Source organism: Balaenoptera borealis, assembly GCF_965194805.1.
Source record: "Balaenoptera borealis genome assembly, chromosome: 2".
NCBI lineage: Eukaryota > Metazoa > Chordata > Mammalia > Artiodactyla > Balaenopteridae > Balaenoptera > Balaenoptera borealis.
Window position 1 is genome coordinate 185,053,962 of NC_138867.1, and position 27,460 is coordinate 185,081,421.

Here is a 27,460-nt window from a genome sequence, read left to right on the forward strand (position 1 = left end):
CCCCAGCCCACTTCTACATAAAGGGCCAAATGAGGACATAGAGGCGCCAGAAAGCACTGGGATGGGCAGGGCCCGGGCCCCACTGACAGAGGGAGGCACGGAGGCTCGAGAAGGGTGGTGGGTGTCCCAGGTGCTCGGCTGTCCTGATTCTTGGTCGAGGTGCAGAGGACCTGCCAGAGCCATGGGAGCCCAGTGTCTGCGGGAAAGTCAGGCCACTGGGCACAGTGGTCAGTCTATGGGGGAGGGGACACAGTGGATGGGGCTTCCGTTCCCCGGGCTAGGGCTCTGTCCTGACCTGCCCCTTGGCTGACTGTGGGACCCCCTCTGAACCTCAGTGTCTTCTTCCATCCAATGGGCCCCCAGCTCCGAATCTGGCAGGGCTGCTCATGGGGGGAAAGGGCAGAGACTGGGTCATCCAGCATGTTGGGGGGCACTATGAAGGTGAGGACTCACTCTCCTGCTCCCAGACTGGGGTGGCCTCCCCCTCAGGGTTCACACAGCCCACTATACAGGTGGGCAAACCAAGGCCCAGAGAGAGCAGCCACTCCTCCCCCCCAGATCACATAGTGAGACAGAAGCAGGGGTGGCAGCCCCCATAAATGCTTCCTCCCCGTGTCCCCACCCATTTCCCGGGGACTGACTTCTCGGCAGAGCTTAGGGGTGTCTGTCCCCCGGGGGCTGTGAGCACAGCAAGGGGCAGCCTCACAGCCGAAGGATGGGGTGGACCAGGTGTGGAACCCGAGGGCTCCACGGGAAACAGAAAGGAAGGCCTGCTACCGGAAGCTGCCCCCTTACCTCCAGGCCTTACCTGCCCAGGTGCAGCTCAGATGCCCACAGGTGCCAGTGGGGACCCCACCAACTCCCTCACCCACAGCACTGGGGTGAGTCTGAGGGCTGCGCGGGCCGCAGACGGGAGAAACCAGCTCCCTGGGCTCTGTGAGCCTTACACCGGTGGCACCCCACCCCCTGGCCTGGCCGTACCCTCCCCACACAGGTGAAATCCAAGAACTCCAGGCGCTGGGGCTGTTCACACTGTTTATTTGCGTCTCTGGGAAAGTCAAGAACATTGGGGCCTCATCACACATCGAAAGCAGAGCGGGCAGCAAGGGCACTTCAGCGGAGGCTCACAGCTCGAGGACTCAGGTGGACTCGAGGAGGAAGGGGGGGGTTCCATGGCCACTGCTCAGGGTCACCTCAGAGAGGGCCTCTCATCCCAGCCACCCAGGGGCAGAGCCGAGACGGTGACCCAGGCTGCGGTCCAGGGCGGCCCCTGCACCCACCCTGCTGAGGTGGGGGACGGCCTGGGCCCTGGGCACCAGGCTGCAGGCCCCTAGGGGAGGGGCCGAGATGGGGCCTGGTCATCCACAGCCCACACGAGAGGGCCTGTGAGCATGTGCACTAATGTGCCTCTGGGGACGAGTGTGGCTGCAACCAGGGAGATGTGTCTGTACATCTAGGTGTCAGCTGCCCCCAGGGGGGGAGCCCCTCACCCCTCACCCCTTCCAGTGAGAGGGGGGCAAGCGCCCATCAGGCTGGGCAGCAAATGGGGGTCTCCAGCTGCAACCCAGGGGAAGCTCCCTGTCCCAGGTGGTGTGCCCCCCTCCACTGCCCAGAATGAGCCAAGCCCAGCAGAGCTGGCGGTGGGCCTGATCTCTGGGGTATGGGTGTGGAGACCCAGGACCCTGGTCCAAGCAGGCTGGAGAAAGGGCCAGGCCAGGGGCAGTCCCCCAGGGTCCCTGAATTAGCACCAGGAGGAAGGAGGGCCCAGAGGGGGTGGGAGCTCAGGACATAAAGGGGCTCACGTGGCCCTGCCTTGTGCAGGAGGCAGCTCGAAGACCCCCGGCCCAGCCCGGCCAGAAGACAGCACAGCGGTCACGCCCCTCCTGAGTGGGTGGCATATCCTCAGGGCTCCCCCTTCCCAGGTTGCATCGTCCACTGGCTGCGCCCACATAGAGCATTGGGGGGAGGGGCACATCAGGCTGGGGTGTCCAGCGGGGCCCCGTACTCCATTCCAAGACCTCGAGCTTGGGCTCCCCAAAGAGGCACAGCCTCACCCTAACTGCCCGAGGTCTGGACCCAGCGCCTTGGCCAGGGAACCCCCCCTTCCAGGGGCTGAGTGGAGACAGAGCGGGCCCCCAGAACCCCTGGCTCCCGGGACCCCTCTCCGGCAGGGTGTCCCCTCAGGGACCTCATTGGAGGTGGCAGGAAGGCACAGGCAGGAGGCCCAGAGGGAGGTGGGCTGGCCTGGGGCTGCTTTGAGGCTCCAGGTCACACCAGCCAGGACCGCTGTGGGCAAGAGCCGCATCTGTGGAGCTGCCGTGACATGGGGAGCCCTCGTTTGGGGAGAAGCGGGTGTGTCCGTGTCTCTCCTACCAGGCGTGGGTACACGGCTCAGTGGTTTAGGGTGTGTAGGGGGGGTGCCGGGAGGGGGGAACCCCTGTCCCTCTCTTTCCGGTGAAAGAAAACTCAGAAGGAACGTGTGAAAACACGGCATGTCCTGGCCCCGTGACTGTGGGTGGAGGGTGGACGGGCGCCAGGAGGGCCGGGCCGTGTGGGTGTCTGGTATGGAGGGTGGGGCCGGGGTCTGGGGGGCCGGGTGGGTCACATGATGGAACAGCATTTACAGCGCTGCTTCTTCACGTCGAGGTCCTGGGGGTCGCTGGCAGGGGCCTCGAGCCCCACCTGGTTCTCTTCCCTGGAGCCCTCGGTGGCAGGGGGCTCAGCCGCACTGCCGTTGGGCGGGGCAGGCTCCTTGGGCTCGGCCGCGTCCTCGATGACCACCAGCTCTGCGGTGATGGTGTCCTGTAAGCCGAGCACCTTCTGGGTCTCGGCCTCATCCTCCACATTCTGGTAGCCCATGAAGATCATGGTGACTGGGGGCTCCTGGCCCGGCTGGATGCCGGGAGGGCCTGACGTGGCCTCGCCGGGCTGGGCCTGAACTCCAGTGATCTCCCGCCTGGACGGCGTGGTCCGGACGGCCTCCTCCGACGGCCCCCGGGGCTCTGCTGACCCGGCCACAGACCCTGCCTCGCTCAGCGTGACCTCGTCCGCCTTGTGGATGAGTTCGTCCACCTCAGAGGAGCTCAGCGGGTGAATCCCATTCTCCGCCGTGCCGTCCACGGCGTGGACCACTGGCATGGGGGGAGAGAGAGAGAGTGAGCTGGTTCCCAGACAGGAGGGGAGGCCTGGCAAGGCTAAGAGCCATCTCTAGGCTAAAGGGGAATCATAAACTAAATTACACCTTTAGAACCAATTGACAATGAAAGCTCCTATGGGAATCTGTGGGCACAGGCAAATTGGTGCACAGAGGAAAATTTATAGGCACAAAAGCATGTGTTAGAAACCAAGAAAGAATAAATGAATTGGGATTTTATTGTCTCGCAGTTTGAAGCATTTCCATATTCCCCAGTCAACTTGCTCCCAGGTGATTACCTTGCAAAGTAGGTCTGTTTTTTTTCCATTGCAAAGACGGAGAAAATGGAGTTCAGAGAAGGGAAGTTAACTAGCCCAAGGTCACACAGCTGGCTGCGGCTGGACCCTGCCCTTTCTCCCAGTCTAGGCATTCCTTTCAGGAGGATTTGCAGGGATTCTGATTTCCTCCTTGCTTGAGCTCATGTGGATGATCTTGAATTAAAGTTTAGTTCATTCACCCGTCTTTCTTGTTTTCTAGTCAATGCCCCAAAGGCTATACATTTTCCTCTGAGTTCTGTTTCGGCTCTAGTTCATGGATTACATTATGTCATTCTGTTTCAAGTGTAAATATCTTATAATTTCCATTTTGACTGATTGCCTCTTTAAGCCAAGATTTATTCAGAAGAGTGTTTTTAAATTTGGGGGAGTGGGGGACTGTGGTCCAGGAAAGCAGAGTGTAAGATACAACCCTGTAACAGGACATGGTCACTTTCTGAAAATGCTCCACCCTTGTTTGAAAAGAATGTGTATTCTCCACTGGGTAGAGTTTTATATGTGCAGTCAAGCTTGGTAAGTGTATTTTCCAATCTCTCAAGCTTTTGTCATCCGTGTCCCTCTGATGTGTCATTTTCTAACCTGTGTTACAGTCTCTAAGGACCGGACTTCAGCACCCGGGAGGAGTCCCAGCTGTGGTCTGACGCCAGCCCCAGATCACAGCCCTTCTAGAAACACAGCTGCTTAGCATGGAGGGAGGGACACACTGGACACCCCAGGGACTCGCCTCCTCCCGGGCCTCCTCCCGGGCCAAGGGTCAGGGTTGGCCAGTTTCTGGCTTCTGGCCAGAAGGAAAGTGCTTTCCACTCTCAGTTTCCAAATCCCTGGGGAGGGGCGTCCATGCATCAAGGCCTTGCAGTGACTTTGGGCTGGAGGCGCAGAGGGTGGGGTGTGCCCAGGTCACACAGACCCAAGCTAGGTATTTCCCACTGGCCACTGCCCCAAGGTAGGAATCCGAGCCCTTGGCTGCCATGGAAATGGATCACCTTCCCATCGCTAAGCAACCAGAGTCCAGTCTGGCGGGTCCTGAATCCCCAGGGGTTGGGCCAGGCAGGGCTCAGTGGCCAAGGTGAGGACCTTCTGTGAGCACAGACATCTCTGCCCCTTGGCCCTGTGCGGTCTCATCCTTGTCCAGGAAATGGGGCAGCTGGTACATGCCCAGAACCACAAAGCTCGTGAGAACTGGAGCTGGGATTCCACTTGGGTCGATGCCCCCAAATTACAGCAGAGCTGGGCTGTGACAAGACCCCTTTAATAGCATCCTGGATGTCCCAGAGGCCTGAACCTCTAAGAACACGAGGCTTTGGGAATCAAAACCACAGTGAGATACCACTTCATACCCACGAGGATGGCAATAATAACAATTTAAAAATGGTCAATAATAAGGGTTGTTGAGGATGTGGAGAAATTGGAACCCTAATGCACAGCTAGTGGGAAAGTAAAATGGTGCAGCCACTGTGGAAAACACCCCAGCAGTTCCTCAAATGGTTAAACCTAGAGTCCCCACATGACCCAGCAATTCCACGCCTAGGTATCACCCAAGAGAAGTGAAAACATACGCCCACACAAAAACTTGTATAGCATAAAACCAAAAGGTGGAAACATTCCAAACGTCCATCAACTGATGACTGGATAAACAAAATGGGGTCCATCCATACGCTGGAATATTACTCGGTCATAAAATATAAACATGGATGAACCCTGAAAACGTGATGCTCAATAAGAGAAGCCAGACACAAAAGGACACACGGTGTGTGATTCCATAGATGGGAAACGTCCAGAACAGGCAAATCCATAGATGGAGAGTGGATTTGTGGTTGTCATGGTGGGGATGGGGCAGGGATGGGGTTTCTATTTGGGGAACAGAAATGTTCTGGAATCAGCTAGTGAGGGTGTACAACACGGTGAATATTCCAAAACCCACTGAGTTGTACACTGAATTGTATGGGTGTCCTACATCCTCTGTCTCCAAATTCCATATTCTCATGAGGGCAGCATTTACAGACTCGCTAATGGACCCTGAGGCTGAGCTGTGCTAATTTTATACTTGACTCAAGGGATCAGCTCTGGGGACCCCATGTCCTGAAGAAAGCAAATGTTTGCCTTGACTTCAAATGTACTTTTAACATCTTCTTAAAATGTTATCTTTACTAAGGTAGGTTTGCTTCTATTCCTGGCATCATAGCAAATGTTGCCCCAAATTTCCCCTCTCCAGTCAGGTCATGCCGAAAATGAACAAAAGTTTAAATGCCAAGGTGTTTATGAGATGGCTGTCTAAATTCTGACAGATTTCACAGTTTAAAGGAAAGTTTTCCTTAGTTAAAAAAAAAAAAAAGTAAATTTTACGTTCTGTCAATTATATATATAGAGAGGCAGGCACTCAGGAGCTTTTGCGGAAGGCTGCCCTCTCCTGCCATTTCCAGCTTCCTTGTGGGTATTTCCCACAGCCTGCTCCCCTCCCAGCCGCTAGAGGGAACCCTAAAAACCAAACCAGATCTCAGCGCCGTGGCCCCTGCCACCTCCACCAAGGCTCACCATCCCCCACACACTCCGCATCAGTCACATGGGCTCCTCTCGATTCCCCAGCCCAGCAAACTCCAGCCCACCTCAGGGCCTTTGCACATGCTGTGTCCTCACCAGGTGCGCTGCTCCCCCACACCCACTGTGCACCTTCTCACCTCCTCTGCCCCCTCCCCGCACTGCTGGACCCTCACTCGGCCCCCTCTGCATCTCTGGGGTTTTTTTTGTAGCCTTTATTACACTAGTAATTATTTAAATGAGTTATCTGTGAAATCGGGGTTGAAGGGCTGGGCCCTCTGGCTGGCCCAGGACAGCAGGCGCCACTCAGGATTTGCCTCCCCAGTCCAGCCTGGCACTGGCCACGCCTCCAGGTGGGTTCTTGGATGGAGGGAGGACTGGGTCGCAGGCTCTGCGGGGCAGTGGCGGGGCGGGGGAGGGGCGCGTACCTTTGGTCTCGTCCTCGTAGACCTTGATGCCCTGAGGGAGGCGCTCCCGGGGGAGCACGGTGGTGCTGGACAGCACCCGGGTCTCCCCCGTCACCTTGTCCTTCTCCACCGTGATCTCCACCGAGTACATGGCTGGCACGAGAGGCACGGGTCATGCCGCGGCCCACCTGCCCATGTGCCCCCCGCCGGGCTGCAGCCAAGCCAGGGAGGGGAGCCGGCAGCGCAGAGCCAAGCAGCGGGTGCCCTCGACGCGGCCCCCCCCAGCTCAGCATCCTTCCCTAGCTCCCCAGTCCCGTGGACGAGGGGTCTGAATTCGTGTGCTCGGGATCCAAGGACACCCCGGCCACCCCGCCCCGTCTGCAAAGCCTTGAACTGTCCCAGTGACTCAAAGGCGTCCCTGGCCCACTCCAGTCAGGACTGGAACGCGGGTGAGCAAGCTCGCGCCCCCCAGTGTTCTGGACTGCCGCGTTCTCTGTGCTGCACGTCTAAGTCGACTACTGATACATCGATATTCTCATCTGCTCCACTGTGTAGAGGGGATGATTCCCTCTGGAAATGAATGTAGTCACAACCCGTTAAGGCCATCGCTCAACAGCCAGCATCTGCCCCCGTTCTGCAGACATCGTCTGCCTGGGGTCCCCAGCCCTCCTCCATGGAGGGTCCCACATCACCACGGCCAAGACCCCTCCCGACCTGCTCCTCCCGGGTCTTCCCATTTCTCACTAGGACACCTCCGTTCTCCCTCCTCCCTCTCTCACCACTCCCACACCCCCTCCTCGGTCCATCTGCAAATTCCCAGGTGCTGCCTTCAGGACTCCCAGAAACCGCCCACTGCTCGTGCCTCCGCAGCCCCTGCCGGCGCATGGGGGGGGGGGGGAGCTGCATCCGCCCGCACTATTCCTCACCACCTCCACCTCACCATTCCCCAGCCCTCCCCCATCTCCCCACTGTCCCCCACAGCATGCCCCCACCGTCCTCCTGGACCGTCTGCCCCATTTCCCCCTTCATCCCCCCACCACCCTTCCCCCTCCCCCCACCCCTACGATTTCCCCCCACCATCCCTCGTCATCATCCCCCCATTCCCCACACAATAACCCGCCATCCTCCACCATTTACGCCCCCCAACCCCGCCCGGACCCCCGCCGTCCCCTCCGCCGTGTCTCCCGCCGCCGCCCGCGGCCTGTTCTCCCCGAAGCCGCCAGGGGGCGCCTGTGAGAACCCAGCGGGGCGCGTCCCTGCTCTGCCAGCCGCCCTGGGGGCTCCCACGTCACCCCCCACCCCCACCCCCACCCCTGGCCCTGCACGGCCTGACCCGCCCCGTCCCCTCCTCGCCCTCATCTCCTCTCCCTCCCCGCCTCACTCATGCTGCTCCAACCAGCACTGGCCTCCCCGCAGTCTCTCCCACCCGCCAGGCGCAGTGCTGTCCCAGGGCCTTTGCACTGGCGGTGCCCCCTCCTGGTGTGACCTCCGCCCCACCTGCATGCCCCGTCCCCTCACTTCGAGTCCTTGTTCAAATGTCACCTCCTAAGTTAGGCCTCCCCTGAGCCCTTTAATTCAAATTGTCCCCTCTCTAGCTCCCCGTGCTCTGCCGTATCCTCTCTGTAAGTTAACCATACAGGCTCTCACTCCCATCAGAACCCCTGCTCTCCTGGCTGCGTCTCTCCTGCCTGGCTCACAGCAGGTGCTCAGCGAGCACTGTAGAATGAGTAAGTGGGTAAAGGATGCTCTGTAACCCCACATCCCTCTGAAGCCTGACACCCCACCATCAGACATACAGTTGGGCAGGTTGTGCACTGCTCGAGGTCACCGGCTGGAGGCCTCTGGCTTTGCGCTTGGGCAGGGCTGCTCTAACTGGCACGGGGGCCCTGAAGGCATCCCCCCCTTCTGTCGGCCGCCCCCAGTGTCGTCACGCCCTGGTCTTCACTGCGCCCCTTGGTTCTGTGCCTCCAAACTAACTTCGGGGACAGCAGCAACAAGGTTCTGCCGTTCATCGTGACTTCCGGTCACTCTTGGGACTGGGTTTGTGCTGGGTCCTGGGCACGAGGTCACTACAATCCCCCCGCAACCCGGTGCCAGCCGTCACGTGATCAAGCAGGGATGTGAACCTGACCTTGTAGAGCACTGAGCACTAATTCTGACTCTGCCCTGATTGGTTACTTCCAGGAACAGGGTGCTCACTCCCTCTCCCAAGGTGGCCCGAGGATGATGAAGGAGGGAAGGTTTGCAGTGAGCGTGCGAGCCTGTGCCCGCCTCCCCACTCCTGGGCCCCAGGAGCGAGCGGCGAGGTTGGGGGATGGAAGCCAGGAGGGGCGTCAGGTTAGAAACGCCATGCGAGGGGGCCCATCTTCTCGGGGAAGCTGAGCTGGCTTGTGACGGACGTGCCAAAGCAGAGGGGGCGCCCGGCCCCACCCAGGCTCAGAGCTGCGGCCTTGGTCCAGCCGCCCCCCCATAACCACAGCCCCCACCAGGTACTGCTGAGGGCGCGTCTGCATCCAAGCTGGCCCCTTGACCTGGCCCCCCAGGCCCCCCAGGGCTGATACTCAGCCCAGGACAGTGGCTGGACATGGGTCTGAGCCTGGGGCCAACCCACCTGCCTTCATCATGGTGGAGCCATCAACCGTCCTCAGGGGGGTGTTGGAGATTCGCTTCTCTGCTCGGGGGGCAAAGGGGAGAGAGAGAGACAGATTCAGATGAGAAAACACACAGATTTCCCCCCCCAAGACATGTGGACACCCCCCAGGCACGTGGACACTCTCAGGCATGTGGAGACACCCCCAGACACTTAGACTGCCCTCCCACACACTCGCCCAGATACCTGGATCCTCCTCCTAACACGTGCATGCACCTGGACCCCTCCGCACACGTGTGCGTGCCCAGAACCCCCGAACACACATGGAATCGCTCCCCCCAAAGAAAACACACTTCAGCCCCACAGTCCGTTGCCCATCTCTTGACCCAAATGATTTTCACAAAATCCCTGAGAGGTCTGCACGGATTTTTTTTTTTAATTATTAATTTTTAATTCCACAGTAAGACAAGGAGACATTCTCTCCTCATGAATAATTAACTCATGACAAATCAGGCCAAAGACACTTCTGGCTACCACCTCCAATCCTGGCTGGTGGCGCTCTTTCCATGCTTTACACACAGAAATAGAGACACTCAATATATATTTTAAAATATAACATGTTAAAGAAATTTAATATACTTAGTAATATAGTTAATAAACTGTTACAGCTAACTGTATATATTTAAATGTCATGTGTACGTGTGAAGTGTTTGTAAATGTGTACACTATATACCTGTAATAAATCTGGGGGGGGGCATAAAATGGGTGCCAGAGTTCAAACTTTGGGCTTTTTTCTTTGTTTCCTGGACGGCAGTCTTCCGCATCTGTGTGTGTGGGACCCTTGTCTTTTTATTTTATTTTACATTTTATTTTACTTTATTTTTTTTTAAGGCCGTGCCATGCAGCTTGCAGGATCTTAGTTCCCTGACCAGGGACTGAACCCGGGCTCCATCAGTGAAAGTGCCGAGTCCTAACCACTGGACCGCCAGGGAAGTCCCAGGAACCTTGTCCTTTTAAGTAGTGCACTATCTCCAGGACAGCCAGGACCTTGATGTCTCAGCCCCACCAATCCCGTTTTACAGATGTAAAAAGTGAAGCCCGCCCACCTGCCCTGGAGCCCAGAGCAAGTGGGTGTGGAACAGAGGCAGGGCCGGCCAAGGCCAGGCACCCCGTGGGGACAGGATGGACCCACCACAGGGCTAAGACCTCAGCCAGACACGCCCCGGCAAAGCCAGCTTCCTCACCTGTAACACAGGTGCTGCAGCAGCCCCACCCAGGGATGTTGTGAAAATTCGATGAAATGATATTAAGGGGCACCGGGCCGGCTCAAAGTCGGGGCTCGCTGAGAACAATGACAATGCGAGTCATTGTGCTATTATTTTTACTTTTTAGCAACAATAGCACCTTAAAGTCACCCTCCCCTGCCTGCCATCCCGCATCTGGCCAGCAGAGGGCGCCGGGGCCCGGCCTGCCCCTTCCCGAAGACGTACCTTTGGGCGTGCCCACCGGGGCCTGCAAGAAAGAACGGAGAGGTCAGGGGTGCCGGCGCCCCCTCCCACATGACCAGGGTCCCACCCGCCGAGGCCAGAGCCTGGGGAGGGCCTGGCTGAGCGGTGACCCCATCAGAGGGGCTGTCTCCTCCTGGACCGATCCCCCACCCTGCTCTAGCCTGTGACAGCCAGAAAGGTCCCAGCCTGCTCAGAAGCCTCCTGGGGCTCCCAGAGCTCCAAGAAGAAAGTCCAACCCTTCCTGGTGAGCCCCAGGGCTTGTGCCGGCGGAGACCTACCCACCGGCCTCTCCTGCCTCCTCCCATCCCTGGCCAGCCTCCCTGGCCTCCTCGCTGTTCCATGAGCCGTGTCCCTCCGCTTCGAAGGCCCTTCCCAGATTTCCACTTGGCTGGCTGCTCGCTCAGCCCCCTGACCACCCAACCTAAAGGTGGCGCCCCACCCCCATCCTGGACTGTCCCTCAGGTTACCATGTTACTTACCTAGCCAGGAGGTGGGCATCGTGAGGGCAGAGACCACTCCAGCACGCAGTCTGTGCTCCATCAACCTCACGGAAAGCCCCCCTCTCAACTTGAGTCCGAGCTTGGAGAACTCCTACTCAACTTTCAAAACCCATCTCTGGGAAGCCTGCCCAGCCCTCCCATGAATCAGACACCCCACTGGGGACTCCACAGCACTCCATGCTCCCCCACAATAGGTCCGACCACCTTCCTGTGTTTGCAGTTGCCTGATCATGCCCATCTGCCCACTCAGCAACAGCTCAGGGAGGCCAGGGCCTGGGTCTACACCCTCTTGGTCTGCCTCAACCAAGCCTTGGGAAGCAGTGAGGGCAGGTCTGTAGGCTCCAGACTGAAGTTATCAGAGCAGCAGCTGGAGAAGGACTGGGGCACACAGCAGGGATGTCTCCCCAGCTGCAGCTCATCTGGGGTGGGGGTAACAAGGGTGGATGGGGGGAGAGGAGGCGTGTCCCACAGCCCCCTGAGTCCTGAAGACAACAAAGGTTGTTGGGAGACTTCTGCATTTGCCTTAACATACTGTGGCAACCACGAGCTCGGGGTCCAGAGTTCCAGGGTCTGGTTTCACCTGAACCTGGTTGGACATCACACCCTAGAATCAATGGCTGAGCCCAGTGAAGACCACACCTCAGCTGTGCGGCCTTGAGCCAGTCTCTCAACCCCTCTGGGCCTCAGTCTTTTATTTTTTTATTTTTTTATTTTTTGGCTGCACCACGTGGCATGCGGGATTTTAGTTCCCTGACCAGGGATCGAACCCGTGCCCCCTGCAGTGGAAGCGCTGCACTGGACCGCCAGGGAATTCCCTGGGCCTCAGTCTTTGTCTTCCATCTAATGGGGACGCTGCTCGCACCTGAAAGGGCTGTTGTGGGGATTAGACAGCTGATGCCTGCTGTGCTCATGAACGTGAGAAGGACGACAAGCAGGGAAAGACCCTTTATCCGTGAAACACTGGTTTTCCACTGACTCACTGACCCCCCATGATGCCCCTGCACGGCGGGGAAACCGAGGCCCAGGGAGGCAAGGCAAAGCATGCAGGTCACACAGCTGGGAAGTGGCCAGGCTGGGATTTGGATGCGCCACTGGCCACAGCCCTGGAGGTGGTGAGGGCGTCTGGATCCGGGCCAGCAGGGCGGCGCCCCGGGAACCTCTTACCTGCTGAGAATTCAGCACAGCCTCGGCCCTCTGGTCCTCCTGAGCGGGACGTGGGGCCGGGGCAGGGGCGGGGGTGCGGGCAGGGCTCGAGGCTGCCGGGCTCTCCTTGGCAGCGGCCGGCAGCGCATCCGCATTCTCCAGCTCCTCGATCTCCTGCTCCAGCCTGGGGAGGGTGCACGAGGTGACCACCCTGCCGGGCACTTACGGTGCCCAGCATGGCCCAGCATGGCCCGGAAGGGCTTCCTTAACTTGGATGTTTTCTAATGGCCCTGAGAGGTGTTCTTCCCGTGCATAGGAGGGGAAATGGAGGCCTGGAGCAGTGCCAGCAGGCCGCAGAGCGGGGACCCGAACCCAGGGGCCGGCCGGTCCCCGGATCCCTGCACCGCCCGTGCCACTGGTTACTCCTCTCTCTGCTTCCAACAGACTCTCCTTTTTTCCACTCAAATACATTTATTTTTACAGGAATCTTCATCTCTCCAGGAAAACTGGAAAAACCATGTCACTTTCCAAGTATTAGAAAATAATGGTGCACATAAACCCAGTAAAAACAAGACAGGCATATTCAATCCTGCCTGGAGTCACCTGCCTGAGCCTTTGGGCTGCAGACGTTAAAGGCACTCAGCACCCGGGGACACGTTCTCCTTGAAGACTCAGGACAGACCGCGGGTGAGTCTGCAGCCCCCTAACAAAGTGAGTCCAGGTTGGCAGGCTGGACACAGCTGGGGTCAGCCTGGAGGGCTTCCGGGAGGAGGTGTCCAGTGGGGACACTGAGCGGGCAAAATGCAGGTGATGGAACCACCTGAGGAGTGGGTTGCCCTGGCAGGAAGAAAACCAAGGCCCCCGAAAGCCAGCCACACAGTGGGGCTCAAGGGGAGGCCCTCCCCTGGCACAGGGCTGTACCCAGCAGGGTGGGAGGAGCAGGAGCCCACCTGGCCCAGCCCCCGGTGGCCGGTGATTCCCATCGACCTTCCATCCCACCCGCAAGTGCCTTCGGCCTGCTCAGTCCCTACCATCTCTCCCGGGCCCATTTCAGCCCCGCCTCCATCTGGGCACACAGGTCACAGGTGGGAAAACTGAGGCCTGGGGAGGGGAATCCCAGCCAATACTCTCCCACTTTCTTCCAAATCAAACACATCCAGACAGGATCCCGAGGTCCCCACAGTGGGGCCTGCCTCAGCGTCTGCTGGCTGGCAGGCTGGCCCATGCCTCTAGGGCCTTCCCTGGCCCAGCGGACACTGGAATTTTGGCCACTGGAATTTTGGCCGTCACTTCCCTCCGCCTGACCCCGCCGCCCCGGGAGCTGAGCCTGGGCCTCCCGCCCGCCTGCCCGGAAACTCCTCCGGGCCTTTTGTCCCAGCCCTGGGCGACGGTCACTTTCCCCGGCCTGCCCCCTCCCCCGGCTTCCTGCAGGCCCAGCTGCGGTGCCTCCATGGCTCCAACAGCGCCGGGAAGAGCCAGCTGGGCTGGCGCCAGGAAGCCCCCGGGGAGGCCGCATCTCCCACGCTCAGAGACGCACCATCGCCCTGCCTCCGCACGCCTCTCACACTTGCCCGCTGCGGGGTGGGGAGGAGGAGGGATCACACGGGCAGCACCCCCCCTCCCCGAGCCTGGGCGGGAGGCTCCACCCCCAGCGCCCCCTCCCCCCAGGCACAGGGGCCCGCGGGTGGATCCCACTCCTCGGGCCTCTCACCTAGCCCCCCCGCGGCTGCCGTGGCCCCACCCACCTGGAGATGGATTCCTCCAGCAGCCGCGCCTTTTGCTCGTCTTCCTGCATCTGTCTCCTCATGTCCTCATCCCCCTCCGAGGCTGAGGACGGCGTCCCCGCCAGCAGCCAGCGTTCCCGCAGCGCCTTGGACTGGGACAGTGGGGACCAAGGTCAAAGTCAGGGTCGGGGCTGGGGTCAGGTGGAGGTGGGGGTCAGGGTCAGGTTAGGGTCTGAGTCAGGACTGGGATCAGGGTCGGGGTCACCTCAGCCTTCCTGCCCCCCTGCTCCGGCCGAGGCCGGGGTCCCTGGACGCTGCCGCCCCCTCCCTGGCCGAGGCTCCGCCCACACCTTCAGGTGCTGCAGCTGCCGCCGGTCGTCCTCCAGCTGCCGGCGCCTGTTCTCGATCTCCGCCTGCCTCCGCCGCTTCTCCTGCCGGACGGACCACGCGGTCAGGACGGGCGTGGGGCGCGGAGACCCCACAAATGCCCAGGCTTTGCCCACACGGATCCCGCTTTTTCTGTAAATGGCACCCCACTGGCCCCCCCACCTATGCCCCAGCCTGTACCTGCCCCCCTCCTGTCCCCCTCCACCTCCCCCCAGCTTGTCCCCCCCACCTTCCCCCCCGGCCTTGGCATAAGGTTGAGGTCCTACCACATGCCAGCTCGGTCTCCCCCCTGCAGGTGGGCTGCCCAGGGGCTCTGAGAGGGCTCTCGGCCTAAGAATCCACATTCTGAGGACTAAGGGGATCTCGACATTTTCATTTTGTGGGGAAGTGCCAGCAGGCACTCAAGTTTCCCACTCCATGCTGGGGTTCTGCGTCCTGGAGCCCCAGGCTGGTGTGGGGAGCCCCTGAGACCCCAGGTCCTCCCAGCCTCTCCCCACTGGCCACACCATCCTCGGGACCAGGAAAAACTCACTGCAATGGCCTGGAGCCGCTCCTGCTGGGACGTGGTCTCTGCCGCCAGGACCCTGGGGGGACAGAAAAGGTCAAGTGAGGGAGGGGGTCCACCCCAGCCCTGCTTTCGGCAGATCCAGTTCCAATCCCCATCCTGTGTCTTCCTGCTGGGTGAGCCAGAGTTTCCCATCCGTGGCGTGGGGCCATTCCCCACCCCCCTCAGAGGCACCAGCCTCCTCTCCCTGCAGCCTTTTTTTTTTTTTTTTTAAGTCTTTACTGAATTTGTTACAATAATGCTTCTGTTTTATGTTTTGGTTTTTTGGCCAGGAGGCATGTGGGATCTTAGTTCCCCAACCAGGGATGGAACCCTCACCCCCTGCATCGTGTTGACTTAAAAAAATATATATGCACAACGTGAGAGTTGCGACTTAAGTTTTATTTGGGGCAAAATAAGGACTGCAGCCCGGGAGACAGCGATTCAGATAACTCTGAGAAACGGCTCCGAGGAGGCAAGGGGGGGAGCCAGGACATGTACGAGTTTTGCAACAAAGGGCAGGTAGTTGGGAACGTCAAAAGATTATAGTTAATTACAGAAAACCAGGACTTCCCTGTTGACACAGTGGTTAAGAACCCACCTGCCAATGCAGGGGTCACGGGTTCAAGCTCTGGTCCGGGAAGATCCCACATGCTGCGGAGCAACTTAGCCTGTGCACCACAACTACTGAGCCTGCGCTCCAGAGCCCGCAAGCCAAAACTACTGAGCCCGTGCACCTAGAGCGCGCGCACCGTAACGAAGAGTAGCCCCCGCTCACGCAACTAGAGAAAGCCTGCGCGCAGCAACGAAGACCCAACGCAGCCAAAAATAAATTAATTAAAAAAAAACCCTATATGTCATAAAATAACCTTTAAAAAAATAAAAAATAAAGAAAGCCAGATATCTCAAGTTAAGGGATTTAGCGCTTTTCCATGTATGGGAAGATGCAAGAGTCTGGGCTCACTGAAATCATGCCTTTGATATGCACCTCAGCTATCTGGGGCCAGTATCCTGACACACCCTGAGTTTCCTCAGGGCTCACTGCAGGGAATGGCTGCAGTCTGATGGCTGCTAGATGGCAGGTATTCTTTTTAGCCCTGAGTTTCCTGAGGGCTCACCGGCTCACGTTGGAGGGTTGCAATCATTGATGACTGTGACATCCTTTGTTTATTGATATGGCGGGAAATATTCCATTTATAAATATTCCACTTATCAATTGGAAGAGGGAGTCCCAACCACCGGACCACCAGGGAAGTCCCCTCCAAGCAGCCTTATTCCCACACTAATTCTCCCAACAAACCCTCCTGCCACCCCTCGGGCTAGGGCCAAGGGACAGGAGGAGTGAGGCCCAGTCTAGAGACCTAGGAAGGGCTTGAGAAGGAGAAGGCATTGAAGCTGGGCTTCTGAGGATGCATACGAGTTCCCTGGGAATCAAAGCCTGGAGAAGAGTGTCTCAGGAAGAGCTGTATCACCTTTCTGCCTAGACGGAGAGATTGACCAAGACCGCCCCCTCCTCAGCCTCAGCATTCTCCAACCCTGGGAGGGACACTTGGGGGAGGAAGGACCCTGGAGCCCCACCCCACAACCCTTGGCTGGCAAAGTCCTCGAAGCTGTCCTGGGATTCCTGGTGCTTCTCACACTCGCCTCGCCTGGAGTCTCCCAGGACCCCAAAGGCCCAGAGAGAGCTGTGAGCCTCCCAAGAACACACAGCAAAAAAAGTAGCAAAGCTGAAATTCAACCCCAGACTCCCTTCTCATCCCATCCATGTTTTGTTTGTTTGATTTTTTGCCGCGCCACACAGCTCGCGGGATCTTAGTTCCCTGACCATGCATTGAACCTGGACCCTGGCAGTGAAAGTGCTGAGTCCTAACCACCGGACAACCAGGGAATTGCCCCATCCATGTTTTCTGAGAGCCCACCCAGTGCAGCCGTAGCCTTAAACTGGTATGCAGTAGGAGCTGGATAAATGTCAGTGTTGCCAGGTGCTCTTAAAGGGACAGGACTTCATGCTGTTGAGGATCTGGGGCCTTCTGTGGGGGTACGGGGCCAGCAGGAGGCCCAGGACCTGGAGGATGAGTCATCCCTGCCCCTCCTCCCTGCTGTCCTGCATCCCCCCTCCCCACCTGGTGGGGGAAGAGGAGCTTTCAGAACCTGACACCTCCCTTCCCAGTCTCCGGTCTGGAAGCTGCACACAGTAGGTGCAGTGAAATGCTCGGACCACTGAAGCCCAGAACATCCTCTACAACGGGCCTCAGAATAACCTCACGCTTCCAGGGCCGCTGTGACAATGCAAAAGGGGGCGGGGGGCGGAGGGTCTCGAGCCCAAGCGGGGGGCTTTGGGACCGTCTGCCTCAAATCCCCAATGACCACAGGGCCACTCTTGGAGGCACCGACGGGAGGCCCCGTCTCATGGGGGAGGGCCTGGCGGGCACGAAGGGGTTCTGAGCAGTGGGAGCCACAACCCCCCACCTGTCCCCCCATTTGCCCCGAGCCCCTTATCTTCACGGGCACTGAAATTACAGACCGTGCTTTGGGCCCCGCCCACTCCTTGGCCTTGTATCAGGGCCACCCCGAGGCCTCCACAGACCCTGTGGGTCTGGGCCTCGGTTTCTCCATCTGCACACCCCAGCTCCGGACGCTCCTGTATGTCCCCCGCCCCCTGCGGCTCGGAAGGGAAACAGGCCCCAAGTCACAGAGCGCTCGGGGTCTACCCCGACCCAAGCCCCCGCCCCCGCCCCCCCAGGCGGCTGCCCGGTGGACATCCATCCCAGGCTGCAGTGCCCAGCTGCCCGCCCCACTCGGGGTTTGGTGGTTTCCTGGCCTTGCTGAGACCGGTGAAGTCATCGGGCTCCCACGCCCCAGCCAGGTGACCCCACCCAGCTCCTCCCTCCCGAGGCGGCACCTCCTCCCCTCCCAGGGGCCCAGCAGCACCAGCTGCACCCTCTGCAGCTTCCCCCGTCCTTCCTCAGGGAGGCTGGGTTCAGCTGGGTGGAGTTCAAGAAAGGCTTGATCCAGCTATCTGGCTCAGATGCCCTTCCTGAAGGGCCAGACCAGCTGGATTTCTGGGTCTGCCTCTTCACCCTGTGTGACGCCGGCAGGGTGCCACCCCCTGAGCTCCCCACACAGGCCTGTTTCCTCAATTCATGCAGAGGCCACACTTCCCACCCCAGCCCAGGCCTCCACCATCACCTGCCACCGTCCTGTCCCCTGACAGCCCACAGCCAGAGGCAGCTTCTCCAAACGAGAATCCAAACCAGTAGCTCTCCTGCTCTCAACTCCCCCAGGCTCCCACCACCCTTTGCAAAACACCACAAGGCCCAGCCCGCACCCACTTCCCTGCCCTGGCGCCCTCCACTCTCCCTCCTGCTCACTCTGTTCCAGCCACCAGGACCTGCTGGCTGTGCCTGCCCTGCACCAAGTTCATCCCTACCTCAGGGCCTTTGCACTTGATGATCCCTCTGCCTGCTATACTCTTCCCATAGCTGGAAACTGAGGCCCACAGAGGGCGAGTCACTTGCCCAAAGTCACACAGCTAGGAAGTAAGAGCTGGGATTCGAAATACAACTGCCCAGCTCCAGGCCACACCACAGGGCTTCCCCTTTCCTAGCCCCAGAGCGGCCTCCAGGGACCCACTCAAGCAGGAGGCAGAGTTGGGGGAGGGGGCATAGCAGCTGAGACCCCAGTGCAAATAGGGCCATGTCGGGCAGAGGGACCAAGCCGCCTAATGCCAGGTCCCCACCCTGACAGGCAGGTGGCCATTCAGGCCAGACACAGGGACACAGGGATGGCTGTGAGGCCAGCTCTCCAGGCTGGAGACAAGGCGGGCAGTGTCCTCGCTAGGGCGGCCAGTCCCTGCCGGGCCAAGCCAGGGCAGGGGAAGGTCAGGCGGGCACACTAAGAAGAGGCAGTGGACCAGGCAGAGAATTTCTATCCCTCCCCATCCGCCTGGCTGTCTCAGCCCAGACAGCCCGAGGGACGCAGGCTGTGAGCCCCACTCAGGTGCCCTTCCCCAGGCCTGGGGGCGCCAGAGCCGCCCCGGGCGCGGCCGCCGCCTCGGGTGATGGATGGCGGGGCCCACGGGAGGCGGTCGCCCTGGCAACCGCGCCATCCCCATGGCAACGCGGAGGCCTGCAGGCGCGCGCGGGGGTGGGCCCGGCGCCAAGCATCTCCCGTCCCCAGCCCAGCGCTGGGGGGCTGAGGGGCTTCTGGCCTTGGGCGTCAGGGCCTGCCTAAACAGGGTGGGACTTGGATGGGTAACAGGGTCTACCCAACCCCTGCTGCAGGGGGTAGGGCTCCCCGTTCTGATTTTAGGGGCATCTGCCCAGGGAGGGGCTTCTACCCGGGAAGGGTCTGAACCCGCCCTCGGCGTGAGGCAGCCAAGGTCAAGCGAAGATAATCCTCAGCATTATAAATCCGAAAAATAAAACAAAATAGGACGATGGAACCCTAATAAAACAGCAATACAATAGGAACACCTTCGCCAGCGCTGACCATCTTCCGCGGGCGGGTCTCAGCCCCACTTTACAGAAGGGGAAACTGAGTATGGGGAGGAGCGGGGTCTGTACACATTTGCTAAGCGTCCCATCTCCTGAAGATCCTGTGAGGCACGTGGGATAATTATGGCTGTTTTATCAATGAATGGACTAAAGCATCTAAATGGTGAAGTGGGGACCTGGACCCAGGCGGGGTCGGGCACACGGAGCGCAGGGTCTCCCTGAGGTCTGGCGGCGGTAGGGGTGGTCAGTGGGATGGTTGAGATGCTCACTTGGGCTCAGTGAGGGAAGCAGAGGCCAGATTACAAAAGATTTTACAAGCTGGGGGCAGAAGCTGAGTTTTGGCTAAAACGCCACGTGGAGGGTTTAGAGCAGCATGGCGGCTGCCTCCGCTGGCTGTGTGACCCGGGGCAAGTCACGAGCGTCTCTGAGCCTCCACTGGCTCCTCTGGGCGATGGGCCACAGCTCGCAGCTGCTGGTGGAGGGACATGCCCTCCGTCAGGACGCCCACCATCAGCGCGCGCAGGTGTCTGGTCCTTGCGTGATTATTTTTATGGCGCATGGAGAAAATTCTGGGCTCGAGCAGCGTTGTGGGCGGCTCAGGACTCGGCGAGGGCGTCGGCTGGGAGCGAGTGAGATAATTCTGCTCCAGGAGATGAGCTAATGAGACCCAAACCCAGCGAGCCAGGCAGAGGCCTCAGCTTTGCGGGCGTTTATTTTTTAAAGGCCCAGAGAGGTTACACAACCGGCTCAAGGTCACCCAGCGGGCAGGAGGGACCTGGGCGGGAGGTGGGAGGCCGGTGTGTGTGTGTGTGTGTGTGTGGGTCACACTTGTCTTTCCAGAGCCCACTCCTGGGCAGCTCCAGCGGGAATGAGGGGGTCCCAGCCCAGGCAGGCGAGGAGCCCAGCGCTGGAACATTCCTGTGCTGATTGAAAGGAAACAGCTGACAACGACCTTGGCCACAGGTGGGGGGGTTGGGGGGAGGCAGAGCCACGCGGTGCCAGGGGTGGGGGGTGAGAGGGAACCCAGCGGCCCCTTCCCCCATTGGGTGGGGGATGGAGTGGGGGGAGGCTGGTTCCCAGCCCCAGCCTGAGTTCCTCCTAAGGGCCAGCACCTTCCTCGCTCCAGACCCTCCCGCAGTCCTGTCACCCTGAGTGAACCTCAGCCTCTCAGCACGCAGTTCAAGCCCCTGTGTTTGTCCCTCACCCTTCCCCAGTTCCCTGCCTTCCCCTTTCTCTCCTCCACCTCCAATCTCAGCTCAAACACAGCTGCCTCTTTCAGGAAGACTTCCTAGGTCTCTCCCCTCATCAGGAAGGAATTCCCCTTCTCGAAGCCCCTCGGCACTCAGCACAGGTGGGCCCCCGGGACCACTGCTGTCATTGGCATAGGTGAACAGCCCATGAGGCATGGTCTTTCTAGAAGCTTCAAGGCAGAAAGACATCTCCACCCCCATGGTGGAGACCAAGGCCAGAGCAGGTCCCAGACCCAGGGGGGCAAATCTGTTGCCTATTAACCTGGGATGGGATGGGGAGGGGGGAGCTGGACCCTGCCCTGGGCCCTCACAACAGGATGGGGCAGCAGGGAATGAATGCGGGCCCTTCTCTGGCTTCAGGCAAATCCAGCGGCAGAGACCAGCCCCAAAGACCCAAGGTCCCTCCCACCCTCACTCCGCTGCTCCCACCACCTCAAAAATTCCAGGCGCGATCCCACCTCAGGGCCTTTGCACTGACCGTGTCCCCGGGCCTGGGGCACTTCTCTGCCAGGTCTCCAAGGGGCTCACTGACTCCCTCGGGCCTGTCTTCAGATGTCACCTCCTCACAGGCCTCCTCTGACCCTAATTAACCCCAGCACCTCCCAACACTGCCCCCCAGCCCTCACCATCAGGAAACACCTAATCATTTAACTTATTTTGTTGATTTCTCCACAATGACAGTGACTGTCTCTTTTGTCCCTGCCGTGTCCCCAGCAGTTGGTACACAGGTACTCAATAAATGTCCACTGGGCCAGCGCATCAATTAGGGTCCTTCCATTTCCAGTGGAGGCCCCCACCTAGGGGTTCCCCACCCTTGTCACACTCCTGCCACCCCCGGGGACCATCTGTCCTGTGATCACTTCCTTTTTTTAAAGAAACTCACTGTCACATCTTACATTTATCTAAAGCAGGACCTGGGCGCCTCACATCCAAGAAAGGACAGAGGACAAGCCCCAACCACCTCGGACGTGACTTACAAATTAACATATAAAGCGACCCAAATGCCCATCAACGGATGATGGATAAACACAATGTGGCCCCTCCACACATGGGAGCATCACTCAGCCCTGAAAACGGGTGAAGCCCTGACACTCACTACACGTGATGGACCCTGAGGACACGATGCTCAGTGAGAGAAGCCAGACACAGAAGGACACACAGCGTGTGATTCCATTGATGGGAAACGTCCAGAACAGGCAAATCCACAGACACAGAGTGGATTCGTGGTTGTCAGGGGCTGGGGAGGGGGTGGGGAGTGACTGCTGATGGGGATGGGGTTTTCTGGGGGTGATGGAACATTCTGGAATTAGAAGTGATGGCTGTACAACTCTGTGAATGTACTGAAAAACACTGAATTGTACACTTTAAATAGGTGGATTGTGTGGTGTGTGAATGATATCTCAAAAAAGCTGGTAAGAATAAAAATATACATAGATACAGCAGAAATGCTGGCCCTCTCACCAAGGGCCTTGCTGGGGCCAGAGCTGGGGTCCTGCCCACCCCACGGGGCATTGTAAGGCCCTGCCAGCCATACCCTGAGGCTCTCCAGGGTCAGAAGGATCTGAACACAAACTGACCTGGTCATCACCTGCCCGCTCCCTGACAAGTGTTACTAGAAGCCTCCCGCCAAGCCAGCTGCCCTCCTCCCACCACCCAGGCTGGGCTCCCAGGCCTGCCCTCACTCTGGTCCTCATGTGTCTTGCCCACCACGGGGCCTGGCTTGGGCTTCGCCTCCCAATACCTGGCCCAGTCCAGGCTGTTCCAGTGATGGAATCTGACTTGCCCTGAGTTTCTGCTTCAAACCCGTCAGGCAGGAAACAGATAGCACAGCCCAGTTCTCCACTCCTCAGACACCATGACCTCCACCCAGCCATCTCGTGCTGCATGGAGACCCCTCTGAAGCGTGGCCAGGGTGCACTCTAGCCTCCCAGCACATACAGGGGCTGGGCCATCTTGCCCTGACCAGGCCACCGTCCCTGTAGGCAGCTCTGACCACCACAAAGTTCTGAAGCCAGTCTACGCCGACCCAGACATCAGGTCCTGCCACCCTCTCCCTGGCTCTGGCTTTTCTCCCCAAGCTGCTCCCACTGTCCCTGTCCAGGCTGAGTCCTGACTTGCTTCTCCCTGCTCTGGCCCCTCTGCTGCCAGAGCCTCTTTCTGGTGCCTGGGTAAGAACCTCACTCCTCCCCTGCTCAGATACCATCCATGGCTCCTTGTGGCTCCCCAGCTGGGCACTGTAGGCCCAGGAGGACCCTAGCCCCAAGAGCACAAACCAAAGAACGCTGCCTTCTCCCAAGGCACGTTCCCACCTCTGGTCCTTTGCACAGACCAGTCTCTCCACCAGGAACAACCTTCTGCCTGCCTGGGTAAGCCCTTAAATATATTTTTCAGAAAAGGTCCATGACAGAATGGACAGGAAACCTTCCTCACACCTCAGAGAAGACCCTCCATGGGCTCCTCCAGACCCAGACGCCTCTGATCCTGCACAGGGCTAGGGTGATCAGCAGGGAGTGTTTCTTAAATGAACAGATGAGGAAATTCCCTTGTGGGACAGTGGTGAGGACTCGGCCCTTTCACTGCCGGGCCCCAGGTTTGATCCCTGGTCGAGGAACTAAGATCCTGCAAGCTGCACGTTGTGGCCAAAACCAAACAAACAAACAAAAACCCAAAACAGATGACAGGCTTCCTGGGTAGAGATAGGATGGAGAGAATAGGGTCCCAGACTTGGAAAAAGGTGATGTGATACTCTTTAAGAAAATCAACCCATTTTCCTGCATCAAAACCTGAAGCCCTTGGGGCTTCCCTGGTGGCGCAGTGGTTGAGAATCTTGGGGCTTCCCTGGTGGCGCAGTGGTTGAGAATCTGCCTGCCAATGCAGGGGACAAGGGTTCGAGCCCTGGTCTGGGAAGATCCCACATGCCACGGAGCAACTAGGCCCGTGAGCCACAACTACTGAGCCTGAGCGTCTGGAGCCTGTGCTCCGCAACAAGAGAGGCCGCGATAGTGAGAGGCCCGCGCACCGTGATGAAGAGTGGCCCCCACTTGCCACAACTACAGAAAGCCCTCGCACAGAAATGAAGACCCAACACAGCCATAAATAAATAAAAATAAATAAATAAAATTAAAAAAAAAAATACTGGCTTTGGTCCTGATGTGGGACCTTTAAAACAAAACAAAACAAAACAAAAAAACCTGAAGCCCTTTAACATGGGCCCTCCCCATGGGGCTGGGACAGAGCTGTAAGTGGTCCTTACAGGGCCCAATCCCTACAGCACCCACCCTCCCCTAGCTGCACCCCGCCCAGGAGGGGCCTGGGTGGGCTCCTGTCTCCATTCACCAGATGAGAAAAGTGAGGCCCAGAGAAGGGGGGTGGTAGGACTGAGGCCCCATGGGGGGTGAGAAACCCCCTCTCCATGCCCCACTCCCAAGTCAGCAGTCACAGAAGGGGTCCCTGGGGTGGATGCAAGGGCAGATGGCCCCAGGAGCCCAGACCACAACAAAGGCCACCTTCTGTGTAGCCCAGCCAGCCAACCAGGCTGAAAAGCCGATGTCAGGATACCTGGGAGCCCCCCAGCCCACAGCCCCTCGATACAGGAATGTGCAAAGACCCCCCTCCCCAGCCTTCCCTGGCACCTAAGAGGATGGCCCAGTAGCAAATGCCAACATCACCCCTTTCCGGCTGTGTGGCCTCAGGCATGTCGTGTCACCTCTCTGTGCCTCAGTTTCCCCACCTCACAGGGCTGCTATAAGGACCAAGTGCGTCCACATGGACAAAGCACTCAGAACAGGGCCTGGTATACAGCAAGCGCTCAATGACTGTTAAGTAAATAAATCACAGCTGCACTTCTCAGACCACCTTCCCGCATTCCTGCCACCACCTCTAGTGTTAGCTGCTTGTCCCTTCCCTTCAAATCCACTCACTGTTTAAATCCAACCCCTTTGTTTTCAAAGGAAACAAAGTTACATCGTTACCCAGACTGAGAAAACCAGAAGCCACTGCCACACACATCAGAGTAAAAACATAAAAAAAAAAAAAAAAGATACGATGAAAATAAAAACTTGTTATTAAGTTCAATTATCACTGGATACTTCTGCCTTTTAACTGGTTCTGCTGCTCGTTAAAGGGAGACTCACAAGTGTGAAAGCAGCGTTAAGAACCCACTTAGCACCCAATTGAGACGTTCTGCTTGAAACTGTCCAGGCCTCAGGGTGGGCAGGGCTCTGGGAAGGTCCCGACCCAACTCTGCTCTCCGGGTCCGAGCCTTCCCCTCACCCAGGAGAGGGGTTTGGACATCTGAGATGGCTGCTCCCAGCTAAAATATCTTTATTTTACCAGCCGGGGCCTGAGGGTCCCAGAGGAGCAGCACCTCACCCTCACCTGGGGCCACACAGCAAATCCTCCCCATAGCACGCGATGCACCCAGCTCCGGATCCCCCCACTCAGGCCCCACCCTTGTCCCACCTTCAGAGCACCACCCAGCGCCCACACCGCCTCGTAAGAATCCTTTCATTCTTAAGTTAATGAAAATTCGTTTAATCCTTAAATTAACGAAAAATTGTCAAAGTCGTAAATGTCTTTTTAAAAGAAACTTTCCAGCACCACCATAAGCTGCCACCATCTCCCGTGATGGCAAAATCCATGGAAACGGAAGGAGGTGGACAATTACGTCCTAGCGGCTGCTGCCTCCGTGCCTGGAGCCTGCTCTGCCCTCGTGGAGAAGGACGAGGAGCCTGGGCAGGTGTTCACGTAGGGCGGCACCAGATGGAGCCTCTCCCCACCCATCGTCACCCCGAGTGCTGGGGACAGGCGATCTCGCACGGCTATTTGGGTGGTTAACGCCAAGTCCTGTCCCACGCCTGCACCCAGAAAAGCCAGTGTTCCGCCTATTGGGGGACCCACAGCACCATATCTGACCCATGACCAAGAAGGCCTGGGGGCAGGGCAGCAAGCACCCGGGGGCCCTCCGTGTGCTGTGTGACCGTGGGCCAGGGGCTGCCCCTCTCTGGGCCTCCATAACCTCATCGAGAATGAAAGGGGGGGCTGGAAAGGAAACAATGGGGTCCATCCGGAATATCTCACTCCTCTGCTCTGAGTGGGCGTTTCCTCCCTCTCCACCCCTCCTCCCCCAGGCAGCCCCCTCCCCGGGGCCACACCCTGCCTAGGGCCTGCTGTGGGCAGGCCCACAGGCTCCCCTTGGGCCCCAAGAGCAGATAAACAAGTGAGGGGAACGCAGCAGACTGGTCTGGGCCCCGGCTCCCCTGAGCCCCTGGCTGGGCTCCCGGGGCCGGGCTGGGCCTTTGTCTGGGTTTTCAAAAGCAGAGGACATAGGGTGTCGCCTTCCTGGGAGGGGGGCGGGCAGGAGGCGGCGGCTCCCACCCAGCTGAGGGTGTGGTGGGTCACGGGTGAATCCCTGGAGGAAAGTTGCAGGCTCAGAAAACACACCCAGTGGGAAGGGCAGAGGAGCCGGGCCGGGTGGGCCGGCTGGACCTCCACGTCCGGCCCCAGGCAGGGTGGGGACCTGGCCCACAGTGGGGCAGCTGCTGGCCCTGGGACTGGGTAGGTGGGCTGCGGGACACCAGACACCCCCTCCCCAGCCCCCTGCTCACGTAAACGCACCCCACAAACCCCCTGCATCCACCTGTGGGAGTGGGGGTGTGGGGGGATGCCCTGACGCCAGGAAGAGAGGACCTGCGTGGGAAGCGACCAGGCACACTCACTGGGCACCTGCTGGTGCAGGACCGGTTGCCCGGCAGCTCCTCATCCAAGCCCCCAGACCCAGGCTGCCCACCCCATTCGCACCCGGGCCAGCGGGCTCTTGGCTACATCATTTGGGGCCCCACCTCGGGGGACACTTTCCCCAGGAAGACATGAGACCCAAGCTCCCCTGTTGGAAAGCACCTGGACCTCTGGTCTCACACACATCCCAGACCCGGAAGCCTGGAGAAAAGCCCCCTACAAGCCGGGACTTAGGGCGGGTGGATCCCCGCCTTAGCAGGGGCTCCGGACAGCACTTGAGGCCCTTGGGGAGGGCAGCCAGGCGAGGGAGGACCGGCCGGTGCGCATCCAGGGTGCAGGGCACAGCGAGCTCAGGCTGGGGGTGGGGGAGTGAGCTCACGGCCGGCCGGCGCAGTGGGGAGGGGTCGCCCCATCGCCCCAAGTGGACAAGGGCCTGCCCCGGGGGCGCGGGCCGAGCGCGGGCGGAGACACAGCGCATCCCCTCCCCACCCGCGCGCGCGTCCCGGGCCGCCCCCAGCCGCTGCCGCCCGAGTCCCCAGGAACCCGTGGGCCGCCGGGGCCGAATCGTGGGGAGGCCTGGGGCGGGCACGGCCCAGTCCGAGTCCCTCCCGGGCTGAGCGGGGATCCCGGAAGCCCCGTGCCACCTCCCTGCCCGCGCGGTGGGGGCGGGAGTGGGGGCCTCAGCCTCCCCGGCGCCCCCGGCCCGAGCGCGCTACTCACTCCATCTCCCCGCCGAAGTCCGTGGGTCCGCGAGGCCGGGCGGCGGGGGCGCGCGGGGAGAGCCGGCGGGCCGGCGGGCTAAGGCCTGGCGGCCTGTACAGAACGGCGCGGGGGCGGCGGCACCGGCGCGGGCATCGCCCCGCGCGCTGCTGTTTATTGTCCGCGCGGCGGCGGGCGCGGGGGGCGGGCTGGGCGCGCGCGCCGCCGCCGCCGCGTTTCGCTCGCGCCCCCTCCCGCCGGCTCCCGCCTCCCGCCGCCGCCCGCCTGCGCCTCCTGCCGGCCGCCGCCACCGCCGCGCCACGGTCGCCAGGCGCCATCCCGCCCGGCCCGCCGGAACCTCCGGCCGCTCCGACCCATTCATTCCATCTGGGCGCGGGACTGATTCTCCGGCCGAGCCAGTCCGAGTCGGCCTGGGACGCAGCCTGGCCGCCATCCATCCCACCCCTCCCCGG

At 59.7% G+C, this 27,460-nt stretch overlaps 1 protein-coding gene across 2 annotated transcripts; it reads right to left on the reverse strand.

Annotated features, from left to right (window-relative positions):
• Positions 1-1,021: 1,021 nt before the first annotated feature.
• PALM (paralemmin) lies at positions 1,022-27,460 on the reverse strand. Of its 2 annotated transcripts, XM_082383148.1 has the most exons (9): positions 27,009-27,460; positions 14,795-14,846; positions 14,226-14,306; positions 13,897-14,027; positions 12,173-12,335; positions 10,491-10,512; positions 9,022-9,081; positions 6,432-6,563; positions 1,022-3,131 (listed from the first exon to the last, which is right to left on the reverse strand). In XM_082383148.1, the coding sequence occupies exons 1-9, from the start codon at positions 27,443-27,445 to the stop codon at positions 2,602-2,604; spliced, it is 1,608 nt and encodes a 535-aa protein (XP_082239274.1). In that variant the 5' UTR covers positions 27,446-27,460; the 3' UTR covers positions 1,022-2,601. The 2 variants fall into 2 exon arrangements, with proteins under 2 accessions (XP_082239274.1, XP_082239275.1); XM_082383149.1 differs by lacking the exon at positions 6,432-6,563.